The sequence below is a fragment of the Gekko japonicus genome, unplaced genomic scaffold, assembly GCF_001447785.1.
Source record: "Gekko japonicus isolate JY-2015 unplaced genomic scaffold, Gekko_japonicus_V1.1 scaffold632, whole genome shotgun sequence".
Classification (NCBI taxonomy): domain Eukaryota; kingdom Metazoa; phylum Chordata; class Lepidosauria; order Squamata; family Gekkonidae; genus Gekko; species Gekko japonicus.
Genome location: NW_015172025.1, coordinates 327,654 through 347,012, shown reverse-complemented (window position 1 = coordinate 347,012; position 19,359 = coordinate 327,654). Strand labels below are relative to the sequence as shown.

The 19,359-nt window shown below is 51.1% G+C and overlaps 1 protein-coding gene across 1 annotated transcript in view; it reads right to left on the bottom strand.

Moving 5' to 3' along the window:
- ZBTB7A (zinc finger and BTB domain containing 7A) overlaps window positions 1–19,359 on the bottom strand; it is a 68,712-nt gene that overhangs the window by 1,563 nt on the left and 47,790 nt on the right. The window contains exon 2 of the mRNA XM_015420538.1: window positions 10,410–11,611. Within this exon, the coding sequence (XP_015276024.1) occupies window positions 10,410–11,596 (1,187 nt within the window). The 5' untranslated portion in view covers window positions 11,597–11,611. The remainder of the gene's footprint in view (window positions 1–10,409; window positions 11,612–19,359) is intronic.

The window sequence follows — 19,359 nt, the reverse complement described above, 5'->3', positions numbered from 1 at the left end:
AATATATACCTGTTTTAGAATATTATGAATAATACACAATGCACTTTATAAGATGGAACATATAGAACACTTTAACTTATAAATAAGGTTTTTGCAGTGTATATATTTGTTGTTTGACTCTTCTATCACTGCAGCTCGAGTTTCCACAGCCTCCAGGTGGGGCCTGGAGATCTCCCACTTTTACAACTGATCTCCAGCTGACAGAGATCAGCTCCCCTGGAAGAAATGGCTGCTTTGATGGATGGACTCTGTGGCACTGTAGCATGCTGAGGCCCCTCCCCTCCCCTGCCCAAACCCCACCCTCTCCTGGCTCCACCCCCAAAGTCTCCAGGTATTTTCCAACCCAGACCTGGCAACCCTAGCGTGTATGTGGAAAGTGCCTGACTTATGACAACCCCATAGGGTTTTCAAGGCCAGAGACGTTCGGACGTGGTATCTAGGCAGTTTATTTTACTCATTCTGACCCGACCTGACAGATTCCAGCTGCATCTTTCAAGCGCCTGTCCTCCTCAGATTTCTGGCCTCTCCTCCACAACTTTCAACTCTCTGCCCACATTCTCCACCTCTTCTGAGCCCCTACCGCATCGGTTTGGCTACGTCCAACCAGGGCTCAGCCTCCGGGGCTGGTGTTTCCTGTTGCGCACATACAGGGGGGTTCAAACCACCACGGCCCCTTGAGCTGAATGGCAGAAATCCCTCCTGAAGCCTACACAGTTTTACTGACTCATTGTCTAGTTCTGCCCTTCTTTGTTGTGGTTGGTCATGGCTCTTCCCTGTCTTTATATAAACTTATGTGCTTAGCAGATTCTTGTCTTGGCACTCAGTGTGCACAGTTCAGTCCCCGTCCCCCAAATCTTGCCTTATGTTCCATCCTAACCAACCGGGATAAGAGGACGGGCCCAACAAAACTATTTGTCAAAGAGGCCCTCATCATGAGGTTCTGAGTTGGGATGTTCCTGGAGATTTTGGGATGGAGCCTGGGAAGGGGATGTTAGGGAAGGAAGGGATCTTAGTGGACTATAATGCCATAGAAGAAGAGAAGAAGAGATTGGATTTATACCCTACCCTTCACCACCGAGCGGCTTACAGTCTCTTCCCTTCCCCTCCCCAAAACAGACACCCTGTGAGGTAGGTGGGGCTGAGAGAGCTCCTTGGAGAACTGCTTGTGAGAGAACAGCTCTGAGAGAACTTGTGACTGACCCAAGGTCACCTAGCAGCTGCATGTGGAGGAGCAGGGAATCAAACCCCGTTCTCCCAGATTAGAGTTTGCATCCCTAACCACTACACCAAACTGGAGTCCTCTCTAGAGTCCTCTCTCCACGGCAGCCATTTTCTTCAGGGGAACTGATCTCTGAAATCCAGAGGTCAGTTGAAATTCACGGACCCACCTGGAAGCTGGCAACCCTGCCTCATTCTACAATGGGACACAGGCACCCTTCTGGAAAGAGACAGGAAGTGGACATTATTATATTGTCTTTTCCCCCCCTCATGGAATAAGCAGCATCTCAGGGATGGATTCATAATATGAGCCTGCTGTCTACAAGTTTAGACCACTGGCCCAGGGGTCGTTTCCTAGAAAAAGAGCTAGGGGAACTCATTAGCATAACTCATTAGCATATGCCACACCCCCTGACATCACCAGAAGTATGTCATAAGGCCACACACCCCGCCCCCAACGGTCCCGGCCGCCGCCGGCCTTGCAGCTCCACTGCTGAGCCCCATGAGGGGCCCGGCGGTGGACCTGCAAGGTTGGCGGGAGTGCCAGGAAGCCCCGCGAAGGCCCTCCCTGGCCCCAGGCAGGCAGGGGTGGGGAGAGGCAGGGAGGAAGCAACTTACCCTCCCTCTTCTCCTGCCTCCTCCTGGCTGAATGAGGGCCGGAAGCAGGGTGGCCAGAAACAGGGGGCGGGGCTTCGTCATGTGCCCCGCCCCCCGTACGTCACCCGGGGGAACTGCGATCCCCCGCGATCCCCCCCGAAATGACCTCTGCACTGGCCTATCTGAATAGGATGGTCTCCTCTGGTTGACAGCAGCTCTCCAGATTCCTCAGGCAGAGAGAGGTCTTTCCCAGCACCCGAGATGCTTTAACTGGGGACTGAAGTCAAGGACTTCTTGCATGCAAATCGGGTGTTTCCTCTGCTAAGTTCTGGTCCCTCCAGCTAAACTGCATCTGACAACAGGAGCTTTGACTCCTGACCGCTTGTACCCAAAAAATATTGTGGGTCTCTAAGGTTGGTCTCTAAGGGTCTCAAATCTACCTCTAGCTCAACTGCGTAATAAAGCCAACAACCAATACAGTGGAGGACAATTAAATGGCCAAACGAATCACCTATCCAAACTGTAAAGGCCACTAATAAAGTTCGCTGGATTCAAAAATTCGTTTGACAATTACTGGACAATTCTCGCTAAAGGCAGAAGAGAGCACTGCTGGCGGGTTTTGCTCATGACCACACGGCTCAGGGCTATTTTTGGTCAGGAACGCACAGGAACGGAGTTCCGGATGGTTTCAGAGTTGGCCACGCCCACTATGGCTCCCCGTGCCTTCCCCGGCCTGTCCAAGGGCTGGCTTGCCTGGGCTCCCCGACAAGCCAAGGGTGTGGCCTAATATGCCAATGAGCTGCCATGTCAGGGGTGTGGCCTAATATGCCAATGAGCTGCCATGTCAGGGGTGTGGCCTATTATGCTAATGAGTTCCTGCTGGTTTTTTTTTTTTAAGAAGCCCTGCACACACTACTGCGTTATATTGAGTTGGTCCACCAAACCCGTGGTTGTCTACTCTGATTGGCAGTGGCTCTCCGGGGTCTCAGACAGAGAACGGCACACTGAGCTACGGGCTTCCCAGCTAAAAGCACTCACAAACATATGAAGCTGCTTTCTGTGGGGTCAGAACTTTGGTCTGCGTAGCCTAGGCTTCTCTTCCATGACTGGCAACGGGTCTTGGAAGTCTTGGACGGAGAAAGGTCCATCCTGACACATGTGAGTAGAGATCATTTCACTGGGGACTGAACCTGGGACCTTCTGCTTGCTGTGCAGGGATCTAGTGCTGAACTCTTGTCTCCTCCCCAGATGAACCTGCCTCTCTATTGCATTTATCACCTGAGGTGCTCTCAGGGGTTTGATGGGTGGAAGTCTTCTCTGTTACCATTTTTTTTTTTTTGCTTAACCTGTTGAGTGTTCCCAGGATTTTTTTCAAAACTCTTGGATGTATGTTTTTGGGGTGGTGGAAAGTGCTGCCTAATGGCAGTTGACTTACAGTGACCCAGGGGTCCTTTTGTAGAAAAAGAGGTGCAGGAGCTCATTAGCATAGCTCATTAAGCATAACTTACATGCATAGGCCCCACACCCCCTGACATCACCGGAAGCGTGTCAGAAGGCAACACCCACCGCTCAGGCTCCACTGGACTGTTTTGGATTGCTAGCTGTTGGGGGGGGGGAACGTGCAGATCCGTCATGGCAGAGGAGGGAGAGCTCGTGATTACGCCGGGTACGCTGGGGGCGGGGCCATAGCCATTTGAGGGGAAAACATAGAGTTTTCCCCTCAAATGGCTGTGGCCCCACCCCCAGTGTGCCCGGCGTCATGACGTCACATCTGGGCGGCGCGTGCTCTTCGCGCGCATGCATTCAGGATGCCGGGCAGGAGCCCCCCGCCGCCAGGTAAAAAACATTTGGCAACCCTAGAGCTCGTACCTGAATAACAGTTGGTCTTAAAGGTGCCACTGGACTGTTTTGGACGGGGGGGGCTCTGCAGCTTACCTGGCTGCTTCTTGCTCTGACTGAGGGCTGCTGGGAGCAGGGGGTGGGGGGGCTTGTTGCATGTGCCCGCCCCCTGGGCTCTTTACTACCGGAGCTCCGCTCCTGTGCGCTCCTGCAGGAAATGACCCCTGCAGTGACCCCTCATGGGGTCTTCAATGCAAGAGAGAGTCAGAGGCGGCTGGCCATTGCCTGACTCTGCATCGCAACCCAGAACTTCCTTGGTGGTCTAGAATCCAGGTACTAACCGGGACCAACCCTGCTTAACTTCTAAGGTCTGATGAGATCAGGCCTGTTTGGGCCATCCCGGTCCGGGCATGCCTATTTCTATCTGGGCTGGTTCTTAAGTTTTCTCTTGGCTTTTTATCTTTGGAAGCCATCTTGAACTTTAGTTGGATGGAAAAGTGGAGTTTTAAAACACCTCTCAGACTTGTTGTGCAGACTTTTGCAGGAGACTCAACAGATGATGTTCATAGAACCAGCTGGATTTTTCTGTTTACCCAGGAAACTTTGGCTACAAGGTCTGCGATAAGACATCCAGATAAAAATTACAAGCAGCCCAATGCACAACTAAATCCCAGGAAATGTAAACCAAGTTCTCACAAAAATCCCCAAATACCCAGCCAACCACACCAAAATCCCATCAAAAAACACGCACTTTATTGTGTTTTGATAGTATACAACTCCTGCCTTGGGAGGGAAGTGCATTCCATAACTTTAGGGCCATCACTGCAAAGTCCCTGCCTTCTGGCAGCTAGAACCTTAACCATTCATACCAATGCTGGGCCTGATTTGTAACAAGCACAGGGGGCCCATACAAAGACAGCCGACCTCTTAAGATGTGTGAGGCCAAGGAGGACACAAGCCGTTCAAAACGAGTACTTTGTACTGGGCCCAAAAGTACCAGCAGCCGCTAGAAAACAGCTAAAGATGTGAGGTTTGTAGCAGCTGATGGTTCAAATCTATCTTCAAGGACAGTCCTACATGGAACACATTGCAGTAGCCTGTTTTTTTAAAAAAAATAACGTGATTTTATCACCTTCACTTTTAAGTGATGCCGTCCAAGAAAAGCTGTTACCGCATACAATTTCTAGAGGTTTACAAACTGGATCTGACTGTGTTAAGCACCAGTGTAGGCGTGGCAGAACCCGTAGCCAGGGAGCTTCAGGGGACCAGAGCCTAGGAACTCCATGGTGACATGACAAAAGTGAGAACACAAAAGCAGCCATGCTGCATCAGACCAGGGGATCTATCTGGTCCAGCATTCACGTTTCCCAAGCATCCATCTAGATGTCCAATGAAAGGATCTGAGTGGGCCGCAGCAGCCAAAGCCCTCTCCTCCTAGCATTCAGATGTGTACTGCCTCTGAACATGGAGGTTCTATAGGTACTAGCCATTGATGGACCTGTATTTAGGGTTGCCATTCCCCCAATGGAGCCATGGGATCTCCCAATTTTGCGGGTCCCAGTCCGCCACCAGCCAGCTGGCCGGTGAAGGAAGCCCCACCCTGCGGAGACGCTGCCAACATGATGACATCACCAGTAGTGACGTCATCACACTGGGGCCGTCGCATGGCAACGCTCTAGCATTCAGGGGGGGAAACTCCATGGGAACACTCTATGGCAGAAGACTCCAGGAGAGGAGCCAGGAACCCCCTGCCGGATAAAAGGGGAGACCTGGCTACCCTACCTGTATTCCATGAGTTTCTCTAATACACTTTTAAAGTCAACTAAGGCTCCGGTCAGGAGCTGCGGTGGCTCAAGTGGTTAAGACGCTGAACTGCAGGCTGTGGAAGGTCGGTAGTTCAGCAGTTCGAACCCGAGTGTGCCGCATGACGGAGTGAGCTCCAGTCTCTAGTTCCAGCTCCTGCCAACCCAGCAGTTCGAAAGCAAGAAATTGCAAGTAGATAAATAGGTACCACTCTGGTGGGAAGGGAACAGTGTTCTGTGCGCCTTGGTGTTTAGTCATGCCGGCCACATGACCACGGAAACGTCTTCTGCGGCTTTGAAACGGAGATGAGCACTGCAACCCTAGAGTTGGATTCGACTGGCTTTCGAGCAAGGGAACCTTTACCTTTACGGCCCCGGTCACACGGGCCAGATAATGCAGGGGGAGGCGTGGCTATTTGTGCCACCGCAATTTAATCCACCACTACCTGATCCGATGTTGCTGCGGCGGACCGGGGTTGTTTCCGGCGGCGTGTGTGTTTCCGGCGCGCTTCAAAGCGGCAAGAGGAGCGTGCTGGAGCGATCAGATGGAGGAGGTCCGTCTACGGCCCGTCGCAAGCTATTGACAGTGAATTTTCACAGGTACCTTTTAACTCCAGATCTTCGGCCGGACAAGACGGGTTGGCTACGGGTGCGCGATGCTTGCCAGATGTGCCCGTTTGATCACACCCGTAAAACCCACCCGGCATCCGTGAGTATCCCGCGGCAACTTCTGCGTGTGATCAGAGCCTAAATTAGCTACCATCACTACATCCTGGGGCCATGAATTCCACATGTTACTGACTCTTGAAGTGAAAAAAGGGCTTCCTTTGTCTGTCCAAAACCTATTTCCTGCCAGCTTCATCGAGTGCCCCTGAGTTCTAGCGTTCTGGGAGGGAGGGAGAAAATTCATTATCTCCACCCAGTACATAGGTTTGTAAACCTCAAGAGAGGTTCCCTGTCCCCTTAGTTGTCTTTTCTCTGAGCTACAGAACCCCAGACTCTTTATAGCGACACAGGGGTCAGTTTGGAGTTGAGTGCCTGGTTAGGATTCAAAGTCAAGTCAAGGATTTGGGGCAACTCCTGGACAAGGGTCTCAGCAGCCCTGCCTTTAATCTGGACGGGACAGGTCATGCGGAGAAGACTTTGCTCATGCCACAACTAACTTTCTTGAGCTCTCTGTGCAGAATGAGTTTCAGACAACTTGTGATATTATCCAACCCCTCCCAACCAGCATTCCCTCTAAGCTGAGTGAGTGTGAGCGAGCTCACAGTTTTTTAGCTTCCAGCTCACACATTTTTGTCTTCGCTCAGGAAGGAGGGCTCCAGAGCAAACTGATTTATGCAGCAGCCAAATCACTAGATCACAACTTTAATGCCAGTAGCTCACAGAGTAGAATTTTTGCTCACAAGACTCAACAGCTTAGAGGGAACATTGCTCCCAACCTTGCTGCCTTCTGGAGCCAGACTGGCCATGGTTTAGGGGCAAAAATTCTCCCTGGGCCAAGAACTGCCCTAGGAATAAGACCCGTTGAATTCTCCTAATCTGTGACCTTCCCTCTACAAACCCCATTTTTCACAACAACAACAACAAAAGCTCTCCCACCCCAGGAAATATCAGCCATTCCCCCTAAGTGGGAGACCTAGGGATGGGACGTGGAGGGGCACCATCAGCAACTGCATGATGTCACTTCCTGGAAAAACCCAGAAGTGATGTCACAACATCACCTGACAGTGAGATTTAAAGCTTTCCCCCCCCGCCAGCACTAGAGCTGGGGGAGGGGGAACCCACCACCTCTGGTGGGGGCTTCGCAGCCCTACCTCTAGCCATGTTTTGGGAAGTGGTTGACTGGACTTGGGGAGGGGGCACAGCAGCATGCCCAGGCACTCCCCGCCCCCTTTTCCCTAGTTGCTCAGAGACACACGGGAACAGCATCACTGGTAGCTTTTCGTTGGGATGATCTTCAAGAGGGGATTGGGTAGACATCTGGCGCAGAGGTCCATCAGTGGCTATTAGCCACAAGGTATAGATGGAACACTATGTCAGGAGCAGTGATGCTCTGTTTTCTTGGTGCTTGTGGGGAGGGCAACAGTGGGAGGGCTTCTAGAGTTCTGGCCCCACTGCTGGACCTCCTGATGACCCCTGGGTCTTGGCCACTGTGTGACACAGAGTGTTGGACTGGATGGACCATTGGCCTGATCCAACATTGGCCTCTCTTATGTTCTTAGCTTCATGTGGCCCCTCCCAAGTGCAGCCCACTCCATAAATCTCCCAGTTTGGTGTGGTGGTTAAGTGCGCGGACTCTAATCTGGGAGAACCGGGTTTGATTCCCCACTCCTCCACTTGCACCTGGCTGGATGACCTTGGGAAAGCCGTAGTTCTGATAAGAGCTGTTCTTGAAAAAGAGCCGTTTCTGTCAAGAGCTCTCTCAGCCCCACCTACCTCACAGGGTGTCTGTCGTGGGGAGGGGAAGGGAAAGGAGTTTGTAAGCCGCTCTGAGACTCCTTTGGGTAGTGAAGGGCGGGGTATAAATCCAATCTCTTCTCTCTTCTTCTTCTTCTAAAGCACTGCAGGGTGCGTAGCTACCTGGTAAGAGAGCTGGTTGGCTTGGATACAAAGGGACCCTCCCTTCTGGGAGCACCAATGGACAGAGAGAACCAGCAGGACAACCAGAGAATATTACAAGAAAACCCCCCCCCCAATGTATGCATGATTCAGAACACACACCCCCCCCGAATGAAGGATAATTCTTCACAGACGTCTGGAATTTCTTGAACTTGGCGATCAAGATTGCAAAAGAAGGCAGAACACAGCCTTTTGGCTAACCTGGGTGCAAGAATTCAGAGTTACGTTTATCGGCTGTTGGCCCCTGATGGAATGCTGACCCCAGCTGCACGAAGTTCAGATCTCCCTGTGCTTGAAGACTTCTTCAGAAAAAGGCTGACATGAGCCTGGCTGATGTGGATGAAAGAGGCCTCTGCTATCCCTTCTGGGGGCTGCCCAAAATGAATGACTAACTGGGAGGGCGCTTTTGCTTTTTGACTTGAATGCAGGCCCCATGCGCAGGAGGTGGGGGCAAAACAGGCCAGGTAGCTCGATATCGTTCTGAGTCAGCCCACAAACACTCCCGGTAAGCCACAGAGAGTCCGGGCTGAAACCTCCATCCTGAACCAGGAAGGTTAATCATCAAGAGGAGGAGCAATTTACGAAATCCCTATCCTTCAGCACTCCTGACGCAGAAGAACACGGCAACATGCAACTTGATTAGAAACACCAGGTAGGAAAATTATTCCTCACGAAACTTCTAGGTACTCATGAATCTACAGATCTCACAAATAAAGAAACCTGAAGGTACGAGTGTTCCAGCCCTGACCTGGATAGCCCAGGATAGCCCGATCTCATCAGATTCTGGAAGCTGAGTACTTGGATGGGAGACCACCAAGGAAGTCCAGAGCGACTCAGAAAGTCTCCTTCCTCTCCTCCTCCACCAAGGAGGAAGGGGAGAGAGGGTTTATACCCCGCCCTTCACTTGGAGTCTCAGAGCGGCTTACAAACTCCTTTCCCTTCCTCTCCCCACAACAGACACCCTGTGAGGTAGGTGGGGCTGAGAGAACTCTTTTGAGGACTGCTCTTGAGAGAACAGTGCTGAGGTAACTTGTAATTGACCCAAGGTCACACCAGCAGCTGCATGTAAGGAAGGGGGGGAAATCAAGCCCAGTTCTTCCAGATTAGAGTCCATGCTCTTAACCACTACACCAAACTGGCTCAAACTGATGACATCTAAACCAGGGACAGAAGCAACTTACAGCCCCCCCCTCCCTTCAATGAGGGCTAACATAAACTTCAGGACTGAGTGGGGATTTGAACCCGGGTCTCCCCAGTAGTAGTCCCTAACCACTATACCCCACGACATATATTTAACAAATTTCTAGACTTCGACAACAAATTTCTAGACTGTTTTTGCATTTTAAAAAATACTCATACCAGTTTCCAAATCAAAGTAATCATAATTCGAACACATTGCACCGTCTGAAAACATCCCAATTTCACCAAGCATATCAAATGCACAGTGCATCAAATAGAATAGTTCTCAGCAGAAAGCAATCTCCTGTGCCTTCTGCTGGTTCTATAGTCTTCTCGGTGGTGGCCCCGTCCTGGTGGAACGTACTCCCAGAAGAGATCAGGGCCCTGCAGAACCTCACACAGTTCCGCAGGGCCTGTAAAACGGAGCTCTTCCGCCGGGCTTTTGGAGCCACCGCCACCCACTAACAACTAGGATTGGAGGCCCCGCTGCCTCTCGAATTTGTGTTAACAGCCTGTGCCAGCCGCCAAAAGACATCTGCAGAAGAGCTATGAACTGGTTATGGGAAGAGAGAGTGATATGGTAGCCATTGTTGATTCAATAACAACAAAATTAGCACTTAGTATGAAATTGTTGCCCTGGGCTCTTTACTGCCGGAGCTCCGCTCCTGTGCGCTCCTGCAGGAAATGACCCCTGGGAGTCTGTGCTCTGGACCAACATACAAGGAACAGAATCCTACCTCTGGGGATTAAGTAGGTCTGACCCAGATTGGGAGACCGCTTGTGAAACCAATAAAGGCGATTCTGGACCTTCTTTGGAGGAAGAACGGAATATTAAGGGAATCCATATGTCTCAAAATCCAATAGTGGGACAGCACTGTATCTGAATCTCCCACTGGACTTGAAGCTTTCAGAAGTTTCTGCTGCTTCCTAACCCAAACCAGGCTTTGATACAGTCTCACCTGCAGGGAAACCTCTCCGAACCTCAAATACAGGGTTTCAGACTCTCGGCAAAATCCTCCCTTTAGAAGTTACTGCCTAAGGGCAAGTTCTTAAGGTACAACTCCGTGCCACCCATCCAACCTTAGCCTCAGCAGACTCTACAGTTTTACAAAGAACGAGCCCCCCAAATCCTAGAGCTAGTGGCTACTTTACCTTGTAAACCGAACTTTGCAAATGTTACATTCATAGGGCTTCTCGCCTGTGTGGGTTCGGATATGGCGTGGGAGTTTGCCAGCCCCTTGGATCACCTTCTCGCAAATGGGGCACTTCTGGAATGCTTTTGCTCGGATCTTCTTCTCCACCTTCTGGGACCAGGACGGATAGACCTCGCCCTCTTGGGAAGTGCTAAAATATTTCAAGTAATAATCCATGACCCCGTCGTCATCCTTGCGGTCCTCGTCGGTCAGCTGCTGCCGCCCCACGGAATTGATCATCTGTTGCAGGATGGCGCTGGCGGCCAGGCCGTCCACTTCTCTGGCTTCCGCATCCTCCCCCTCCCCTCCCCCGGGAACAAAGGTGGGGGAGTCCCCGACCTCGTGGTCCAGCTGAGCGGCTGACGTCTCGTCCTCCCCTGCTGCTGTTGGCAGGTTGCGCCCACCAAATTGTCCATTCTGGGAGGGTGGGAACAAAGGTCCCTGGGCCTCTTCCTCGTCCTGGTCCAACCACATGGCATGGTTGCTGTCAGGGTCACAGTCATTTGCCTTTGGTCTTTCGTTGAGGGCAGCCTGCGAGTAGAAGTCCACGCCGTTGCAATCCGGCTCCTCTTCCTCCTCTGGGCCACGGAAGTTGAGCCTCTGAAGATCTCTCAAGTCTTGGTTGGTCCATGGAAAGCTGCCCTGTTGGCCATTGATGGGGTTGCTCTGGAAGAATTCCAGGTACTCTTTCGCTCTGAGATGGTTCCTTTGATCAATTTGATCTACTGTATCCATCTGGTCATTTTTGGCCAGAATCTTCCTGTCCAGGAGATCTGTGCAAACCTCCCTTACCGCCTGGATCTCTAGCAGCTTGGCGGCGTTGAGGATCTCGCTGACGTTCGAAGTGCTGACGGTAAGGGTGGCGGTGTAGGCAAACTCCAGCAGTGCCGACAAGGCGTCGGCGCTCACAAAGTCTATCTCGTACACGTTCTGCTGGTCTACCACTAGCCCTGAGGTGAAGAGCTTCTTAAAGTACTGGCTGCAGGCCGCCAAGACCGAGCGGTGGGTGGGGAACTCCTGCCCGTCCACCAGAATCACCACATCGCAGAGCAGGCCGTTGTTCCTCTGCTCGTTCAGGCTGCTCAAGATATCGCTGCTGTGGTCGGGAAAGGGGATCCCGATGGGGCCATCCACACCACCCTCCATGCTGGCACCAGAGGGCTGCGGAGAGACAGGAGACATGATCAGTGGACGGGGAGTCTCACCCCTTCAGACAATCACCCCTTTGCACCATCTCAACAAATCGGACAAAAGGTTCGCTGGCCTGCTTGTGCCTTTGCTCGTGACACACCAAGAATCTGAAACACCAAGACAGCAAACCTCCCCAATTTCCCTGGTCACCTGGAGAAATCTGGCACTCACCACAGGTTAATATTACTTATAAGATACTCTTGTTGTCTTTGCAGGTTCCACAGGCAAGTACTGGCACCTGACCTCCCTCCCAAGGAGCTCAGCTTTCACTTCAAAAACTGAAAGCAGGTTCCTAGACCATATGACTTGGGGGGGGGGCAATTAAACACAACAAAGTCTGAACAAAATCAGTTTGGTCCAGTAGTAGTCATAGGAAGTAGCAAAGAAATGTTTTTAATATGTTTAACCCCATGCAGAAAAAAAAATTTTTTTGGGGGGGGGGGACACAGAGAAGTATTTCACAGATTCTTAGCCCACCCCATAAGCTCTTTTACAAGCTCCCTACAGCCAGGCTTGTAAAAACTCTACCCTGGCCACCAATTCTGCTTTTAGAAAGCCAAAACATTCTGCAGCCCAACTAGCATTATGCAGAGTAACAGTTGTCTTACACAGCTCATTCTGCATCGGCTAGCTATAGGACTGGGAGAGGGGCAACAGAATTCCTGACCTGGATAGCCCAGGCTGGCCCGATCTTGTCAGATCTTGGAAGCTCAGCAGGGTCGGCCCTGGTGAGTACGTGGATGGGAGGCCACCAAGGAAGCCCAGGGTCATGGCACAGAGGCAGGCCATGGCAAACGTCTCTTGTGTTGAAAACCCCATGATGGGGTCGCCATAAGTCGCCTGTGACTTGATGACACTTCCCACTATCAACAACCCTTGAAATCTTGCCCACCTGCCAGTTTGGAGTTTGCACTGAGTACAAGCAGGGGTCATTTCGTAGAAAAAGAGGTGCAGGAGCTCATTTGCATAGCTTATTTGTATATGCCACGGCCCCTGACATCACCGGAAGTGTGTCGGAAGGCAACACCCACCGCTCAGGCTCCACTGGACTGTTTTGGATTCCTAGCTATAGGGGGGAGAAGGGGAACGTGAAGATCTGTCCTCGCAGAGGAGGGAGAGCTTGTACCTGAATAAAACTTGGTCTCAAAGGTGCCACTGGACTGTTTTGGATTGCTAGCTATTGGGGGTGGGGGGAACGTGCAGATCTGTCCTCACAGAGGAGGGAGAGCCTGTGCCTGAATAAAACTTGGTCTTAAAGGTGCCACTGGAGTGTTTTGGACCGGGGGGAGCTCTGCAACTTGCCTGGCTGCTTCTTGCTCTGACTGAGGACTGCTGGGAGCAGGGGGTGGGGCTTGTTGCATGTGCCCGCCCCCTGGGCTCTTTACTCCTGTGCGCTCCTGCAGGAAATGACCCCTGAGTACAAGCAAGTACATGCTAGGGTTGCCAGTCCCCAGCTGGGTTTGGGGATTCCTTGGTTTTGTGGGCTCCTGCCTGCCACTGGCCAGTGGGAGGAAATTCCCCCCCAACAGCAACGTTGTAGTCACCCGTAAGTGATGTGGGCATATTGGTGATGTTGGGGGGCAATGCTCTGGTTTTTGGGCAAAACTCTATGGTTTGAGAGCAATTTTACCGTAGAGTTTCGCCCAAAAACCAGAGTGTCGCCCCCAGCGTGCATAAGCCACTTCCGGGTGACGTAGGCATGGTGCGCAGTGTTAGCACATCAGGGGCGATGCTTCCAGCTCCCGAAGCGTCCCCACCACACCCCCTCGCCGTGTTCTCAAAGGGACCTGGGAACCCTAGTACATGCATTCAATACACCCTTGAGGACTAGAAACATTTTTTATGGAAGCCAATATTCTCAGAGTGCTGCATGCAGGCTGAATACCAAATTTCAGACTGCGCAGTGTTATAGCAGACCCAGAGACCCCAAACACCTTTTCCCACACTCTTGAACTTCACAGCACACCCAAAGCAAGTTCTTTCAAATGTTAGATAATGGAAATAATGTACAGAATTACTTGAGAACAAAGTTTCATTTACTGCATTTCTACCCTGCCTTTCTCCCCAATGGGGTCTCAAAGTGCCCTACATCATTCTCCTGTCCTCCATTTCATCCTCACAACAACCCTGTGAGGGGGATTAGGTTGAGAGCATGTAACTGGCGTAAGGTCACCCAGCTGACTTCCATGGCAGGGTAGGGATTCAAACCTAGATCTCCCAGATCTTAGTCAGACGTTCTGATCTCTGCACCAAGCTGGCTCGGCTGGAGAAGTCCATCTGGTCCAATGTTGTTTTCTGCAGTGACCAACTGGATGCTTCTGAAAAGCACACACGCAGGATACGAAGGCCACAGCCCCGCCAGCCAGTGATACCGGAAGAACTAAGATTCAGAGGGACATGACCTCTGCATTGTGAGTTCTACTCAGCTGTCATGGCAAGTCACCACTGATAGACCGTTTCTCCTCCAAGGATTTCACCGGTGGCGGTCACGGTAAAGTGGCAGCCGGCCTATGCCAACCCAGTAAGGTTTTCGAGACAAAAGACGGACAGAGGTGGTTTGCCATTGCCTGCCTCTGGAGAGCAACCCTGGGCTTCCTTGGTCGGCCCACCCTGCTTCGCTTCTGAGATCTGGCTAGCCTAGACCATCCAAGTCAGGGCACGAATTTGACTAACCCCCTTATAAAAGCCAGTGGCTATCACTAAAACAATGTGGCAGAGCATTCCATATGTCAACTGTGCATCATCTTCCTGCCTCTCTTTCGTCTGTCCTGAATCTACAGTCCCATCAACTTCCCTGGGTGCTCCTTGGGTTCTAGAATTACGGCATATTTTTACAGACCTCTCTTTTAGGGCCCCCCCCCTCTTACGGCCTTGTACGGAAGAGGCACATCAGTCCTAAGAACACACCTTCTTCTGCACCTTTTCCAGACCAGCAGTACCTTTTCCGAGACGTGGTAACCACAATATTCCAATTGCAGGTGCACCTTCCGCCTCTGCGACAGTATCACGAGACTGGGCTCTCCCACCCAATCCTTTTCCTAAAAATTCCCCAACATTATTTCCCCTTTTCTCTTGCCAAAGAGATTGCTTACGAGAAGACGATTTCGCATCTTGCCTGCTCCCCCCTCCCAAAAGGAGGACGTTGTTAGCACACTGCCTGGCACCTGCTCTGCTCCTGATGACCAAGCAAGACTCAGACAGGATAGACCTGCTCCCCACCCACCTCCGACTCACCCAGGAAAAAACAAGAAGAAATTTGGGGTTGCCAAACTGCAGTGTCTGCGGAATGCATCAGCAGGGGATGGTGTGAGGTCCAACCCCTCGCCCCAAACAGCCAAGTTCCCGGATCAGGACCCTAGGCCTCTGCCATTGAAACTCCCACAATCTTCTGATAAATTACCTGTACAGCTCACACACACACCCCTCCTTGTCAAGGGAGGATTATGGGTTCTAAGAAAAGCGTAGTAGGCACTGCATTAAGAACCACTGAGGCCCAGATAAATTAATGCAAATTAAGAACATTTGTGTGCACTTTCTCACACACATGTACTCCCCACGTACTTTGTAAAATGTTCATTGGTTCTGTTAGCCATGGGGAAGGGCATAAGGTAATGAAGCACCCTACAACACCAGAGAGGTTTTTTCAGGAAAACCCCCCCCCCATTCCTGAGATTTCAGCAAGAACTGCTTCAAGCTTATCATTGTGGCTGAGAGTTTTAGAAGCTTGCCATTTCCCCACCCCCATGGACAAAAACAGTGTGAATTAAAAGTATTTTATTTGGGGGAGGGGAGAAGAGATCAATAAAACTACACTTAAAATGTGGTGTGTGAGAGACATTAATATGTACATGATTTGTAGCGACAGTCTCCCGGGTAAAGAAAAAGTCAAACACAACTCTCAAAGAGCCCAATGTGACCATCACTGTGTTAAATACCTACTACATGGTGATGCTTATGTGCAATCCTGCCTGCCTGTTTCTGGGGACCTCACTCACCCAAGGCAGTGGTCAGGTAGTTCAGCTGAGACTACCTGGGTAAAGTTCGTTTCTGTCTTCTTAACTTGGTGGCAGCGGTGGGATCCAAGGATGGCAAACAGAGCAGGGGTTGAAGCTAGGAAGGCGGGAAAACAAATAATGGCAGCTGAAACACAATGTTTTTGCCATCTAAGGGCCAGGTAGAACAGCTGGAAAACACTACTGCTGCATCTGCAGGGTCAGTGGCACAACACACCCTCTGGTGTGGTTTGTTTTTGCGTAAGAAATACCCCCTCTGGTCCTTCCTCCAAGATACTCAGGGTGGTTGTCCTGCTGACCCTGTTTTTTATTCTTACAATCAGTTAGGCAGCAAGGCAGGAAGACAGCAGTTGACCTGCTGACCCTGTTTTTTATTCTTACAATCAGGCAGCTAGGCAGGAAGACAGCAGTTGACCCAAGGTCACCTAGTAAACTAGAGTTGCCAACTGTGAGTTAGGAAATTCCTGGAGATTTGAGAGTGAAGTCTGAGGATGGTGAGGTTTGGGGAGGGTCTGCCCTCCAAAGCTGCTATTTCCTCCAGGAGAACTGATCTCTGTAGTCTGGAAGTCAGTTATAATTCTGGGAGACCTCTAGGCCCCACCTGGAGGCTGGAAACCCTATTTATGGATCCAGTCTTCCTGATGCCAGCCTAGCCCTGGCCTGCTCCTCCTGCAGGCCCTCCATGCGTCCACAGAAACAAGCACAGCTGGGTCTGTGCTCGGGGCTGCAATGAATGACAGACCTTCAGAACGGACCTGCCAGCCAGTCTGCAGAGAATCATTATGATTTCCACTGCAATTTGAGACAACTCCAGTCGCTGACGCCAAGGCCCAAAACTCTGGCTGGAGAAATGACAGGTCGTCCAACTCATACGAATAACCCACGCCCCAAACACATCGGTTCCACAGGGGTAACCTGCCCCTATTTGCTGCTTTTTATTTAGAGAAGGCTGTACCAGTTCTCTCCTCCTCTTCCTCCAGCTCCACACTATGATAAAAAGCCCATTTGGAGTATGAGCCATCTCTGCTGACACAACTCTCTGCAACCGTAGTCAGGCCTGAACAAGTTTCTTTTGCCCGTGGTCCCTCCCGGGGCCCTGCAGAGACCTTTCTAAGAGCAGATGGTGTGGAAACCTGGTTTGGAGGATGGGGGGAGGAACCCAAGACGAGAGCTGAATGGAGCCTGCCATTTATTCTCTTCTAACTTTTCTAGGCCTAGTGGGAGCCTGCTGGTCTGTCAGAGACTGCTGTCTCCAGCACAGTTCTTTCACCAAAGTCTAAGCCCCAAAGAACATGATTCAGGCCATCAGAAAGATATCCCAGTTATGAAGCTCTGCAACATCCTTTCTAAGGCTGGAACCCAGATGCCCTGATGTCCCTCGATATCCCTGTTTCTCAGATCTCAGAAGCTAAGCAGGGCCAACTCTGGCAAGTACTTGGATGGGAGACCTCCAAGGAATACCAGGGCTGGGATGCAGAGGCAGACAATAGCAAGCCACCTCTCTGAAAAACGTCCAAGTCACACTAGGGGTCGCCAGAAGTCAACCATGACTTCCAGGCGCTCTCTCTCTCTCTCTCTCTCTCTCTCACACACACACACACACACACACACACACAAATACTCACCCCCCCAAAAAAAAGATCCCTGTTTCAAAAAGCAGGGGAGAGGAGGTGCTAAAGCTGAGGATTTGAAAACAACAGACATGTGGCAGATGTCAACTGCTCCAGGAGGGCACCAGGTGAGATTTGGGGGCCAGAGGTTTTTCATAGGACACATTTTGAACAACACTGTGCAAGGAGGACCAATTGCTCTGACTCTGTCTCAGACGGCTTCATACGTGTTCATCGAGAATTATGGGCAGAGCCGCAGCTCAGTGATTAGAGGACATGACTTATGTGCAGAAGGGTCCCAGTTTCAATTCCCAGCATCTCTAGCCAAAAAGGATCTATTGGGAAAGATCCGAGACCTTAGAGCATTACCAGTTCTGCTTGGACCACCAAAACCCAGCAGGCTAGAGAGCTTCAGGTTTAATTCTGGACAATTAGAACGTCTAAGATAGTGTGAGATTGCCCTGACTTGGAAGGTCCAGGTTAGTCTAATCTCATCAGATCTCATAAACTAAGCAGGGTCAGCCCTGGTGTGTACTTGGATGGGAGACCACCACAGGAAGAGGAGGAGATTGGATTTATACCCTGACCTTCACTCGGAGTCTCAGAGCGGCTTACAATCTCCCTTGCCCTTCCTCTCCCCACAACAGACACTCTGTGAGGTAGGTGGGGCTGAGGGAGCTCTGAGAGAACTGCTCTTGAGAAAACAGCTCTGAGAAAACTGTGGTTTGCCCAAGGTCACCCAGCAGTTGCATGTGAAGGAGCAGGGAATAAAACCCGGTTCTTCCAGATTAGAGTCCACGCTCCTAACCACTACACCAAACTGGCTCTACACCACTACACCAAGCAAAGTCCAGGGTTGCTATGCAGAGGCAGGCAATGGCAAACCAACTCGGTTCACCTCTTGCCTTGAAAGCCCCAGGGAGTCGCCATAAGTCGGTTGCAACTTGACAGCACTGTCCACCACCAAAAGTGAGACTCAGCAGAGCCAAGGTCTAGATGGATCCACAGTAATATCAAGTAATTTCCTATCCCTGGACAGAAGCAAGGACGGGCCTGTAGCATTCTGCAGGCAGAAGATGCCAGTTTCAGTCTTTTTCGGAGCCACAACGCCAGGCCAGAGGGACGCACTTTCTCAGCCCATTGAAGGGGGTGGGGCTTCCATGTTGGCAAGCAAAAGGCTGCTCTTCCGGCTGCCGAGGCCACGTCTCCGGGTACCTTCTCTATGAGCAGAAAGGCCCGGGGGAAGGGCACATTGGTCTCCGTCACTAGCCAGAGGCCCAAGGGTCGGAAGACCATCTCATGCACTATTAGCTTGACCCCACTATACATAAAACTCTAAACCAGAGGCGTCAAACTCATTTTTTACGAGGGCCAGATCTGACATAAACGTCACTTTGTTGGGCCAGGCCGGGCATGCCATAAAATGTACTGCCAGGTACTGGAGACAGAAACGGTATAAAGGACGCAGGCAAACCCAATTAACATTGTTATTTTTTTACTCAAAATACAAGCAGAAGCAATTGATTCCTAGCAGGGAAAGCAATTGATTTCCTGGGGAACCCACAAAAGCCCCAATAAATATATTTAATCATAGGCAGGACTAGGTTTTTCCCAAGGGATACCATGAAAAGGGGACTTTCATTTCCATACATACCAGCTGTTTGCGGGCCGGGTAAGAAGAGCCCTGGCAGGCCAGTTCCAGCCCCCAGCCCTTATGTTTGACACTCCTGCTCTAAACGGTCAAGCAGATCTCAGTTTCCCTGCATTTCATCTTTTTCTATAAGCCTGAGGGCACGGCTGGTCTCTCTTTACTGCATTGAACTGTTCTAATTTGGCCCTAGGCAGCTTCGGAAACTCTATGCCACATCGCGCCGTGTAATGTAATGCTGAGAGCCAGGGGCCATTTTGTAGAAAAAGAGGTGTAGGAGCTCATTAGCATAACTCATTAGCATAACTTATTTGCATATGCCACACCCCCTGACATCACTGGAAGTGTGTCAGAAGAAGGCAACACCCACTGCTCAGGATCCACTGGACTGTTTTGGATTGCTAGCTATCGGGGGGGGGGGGACATGCAGATCTGTCCGCCCAGAGG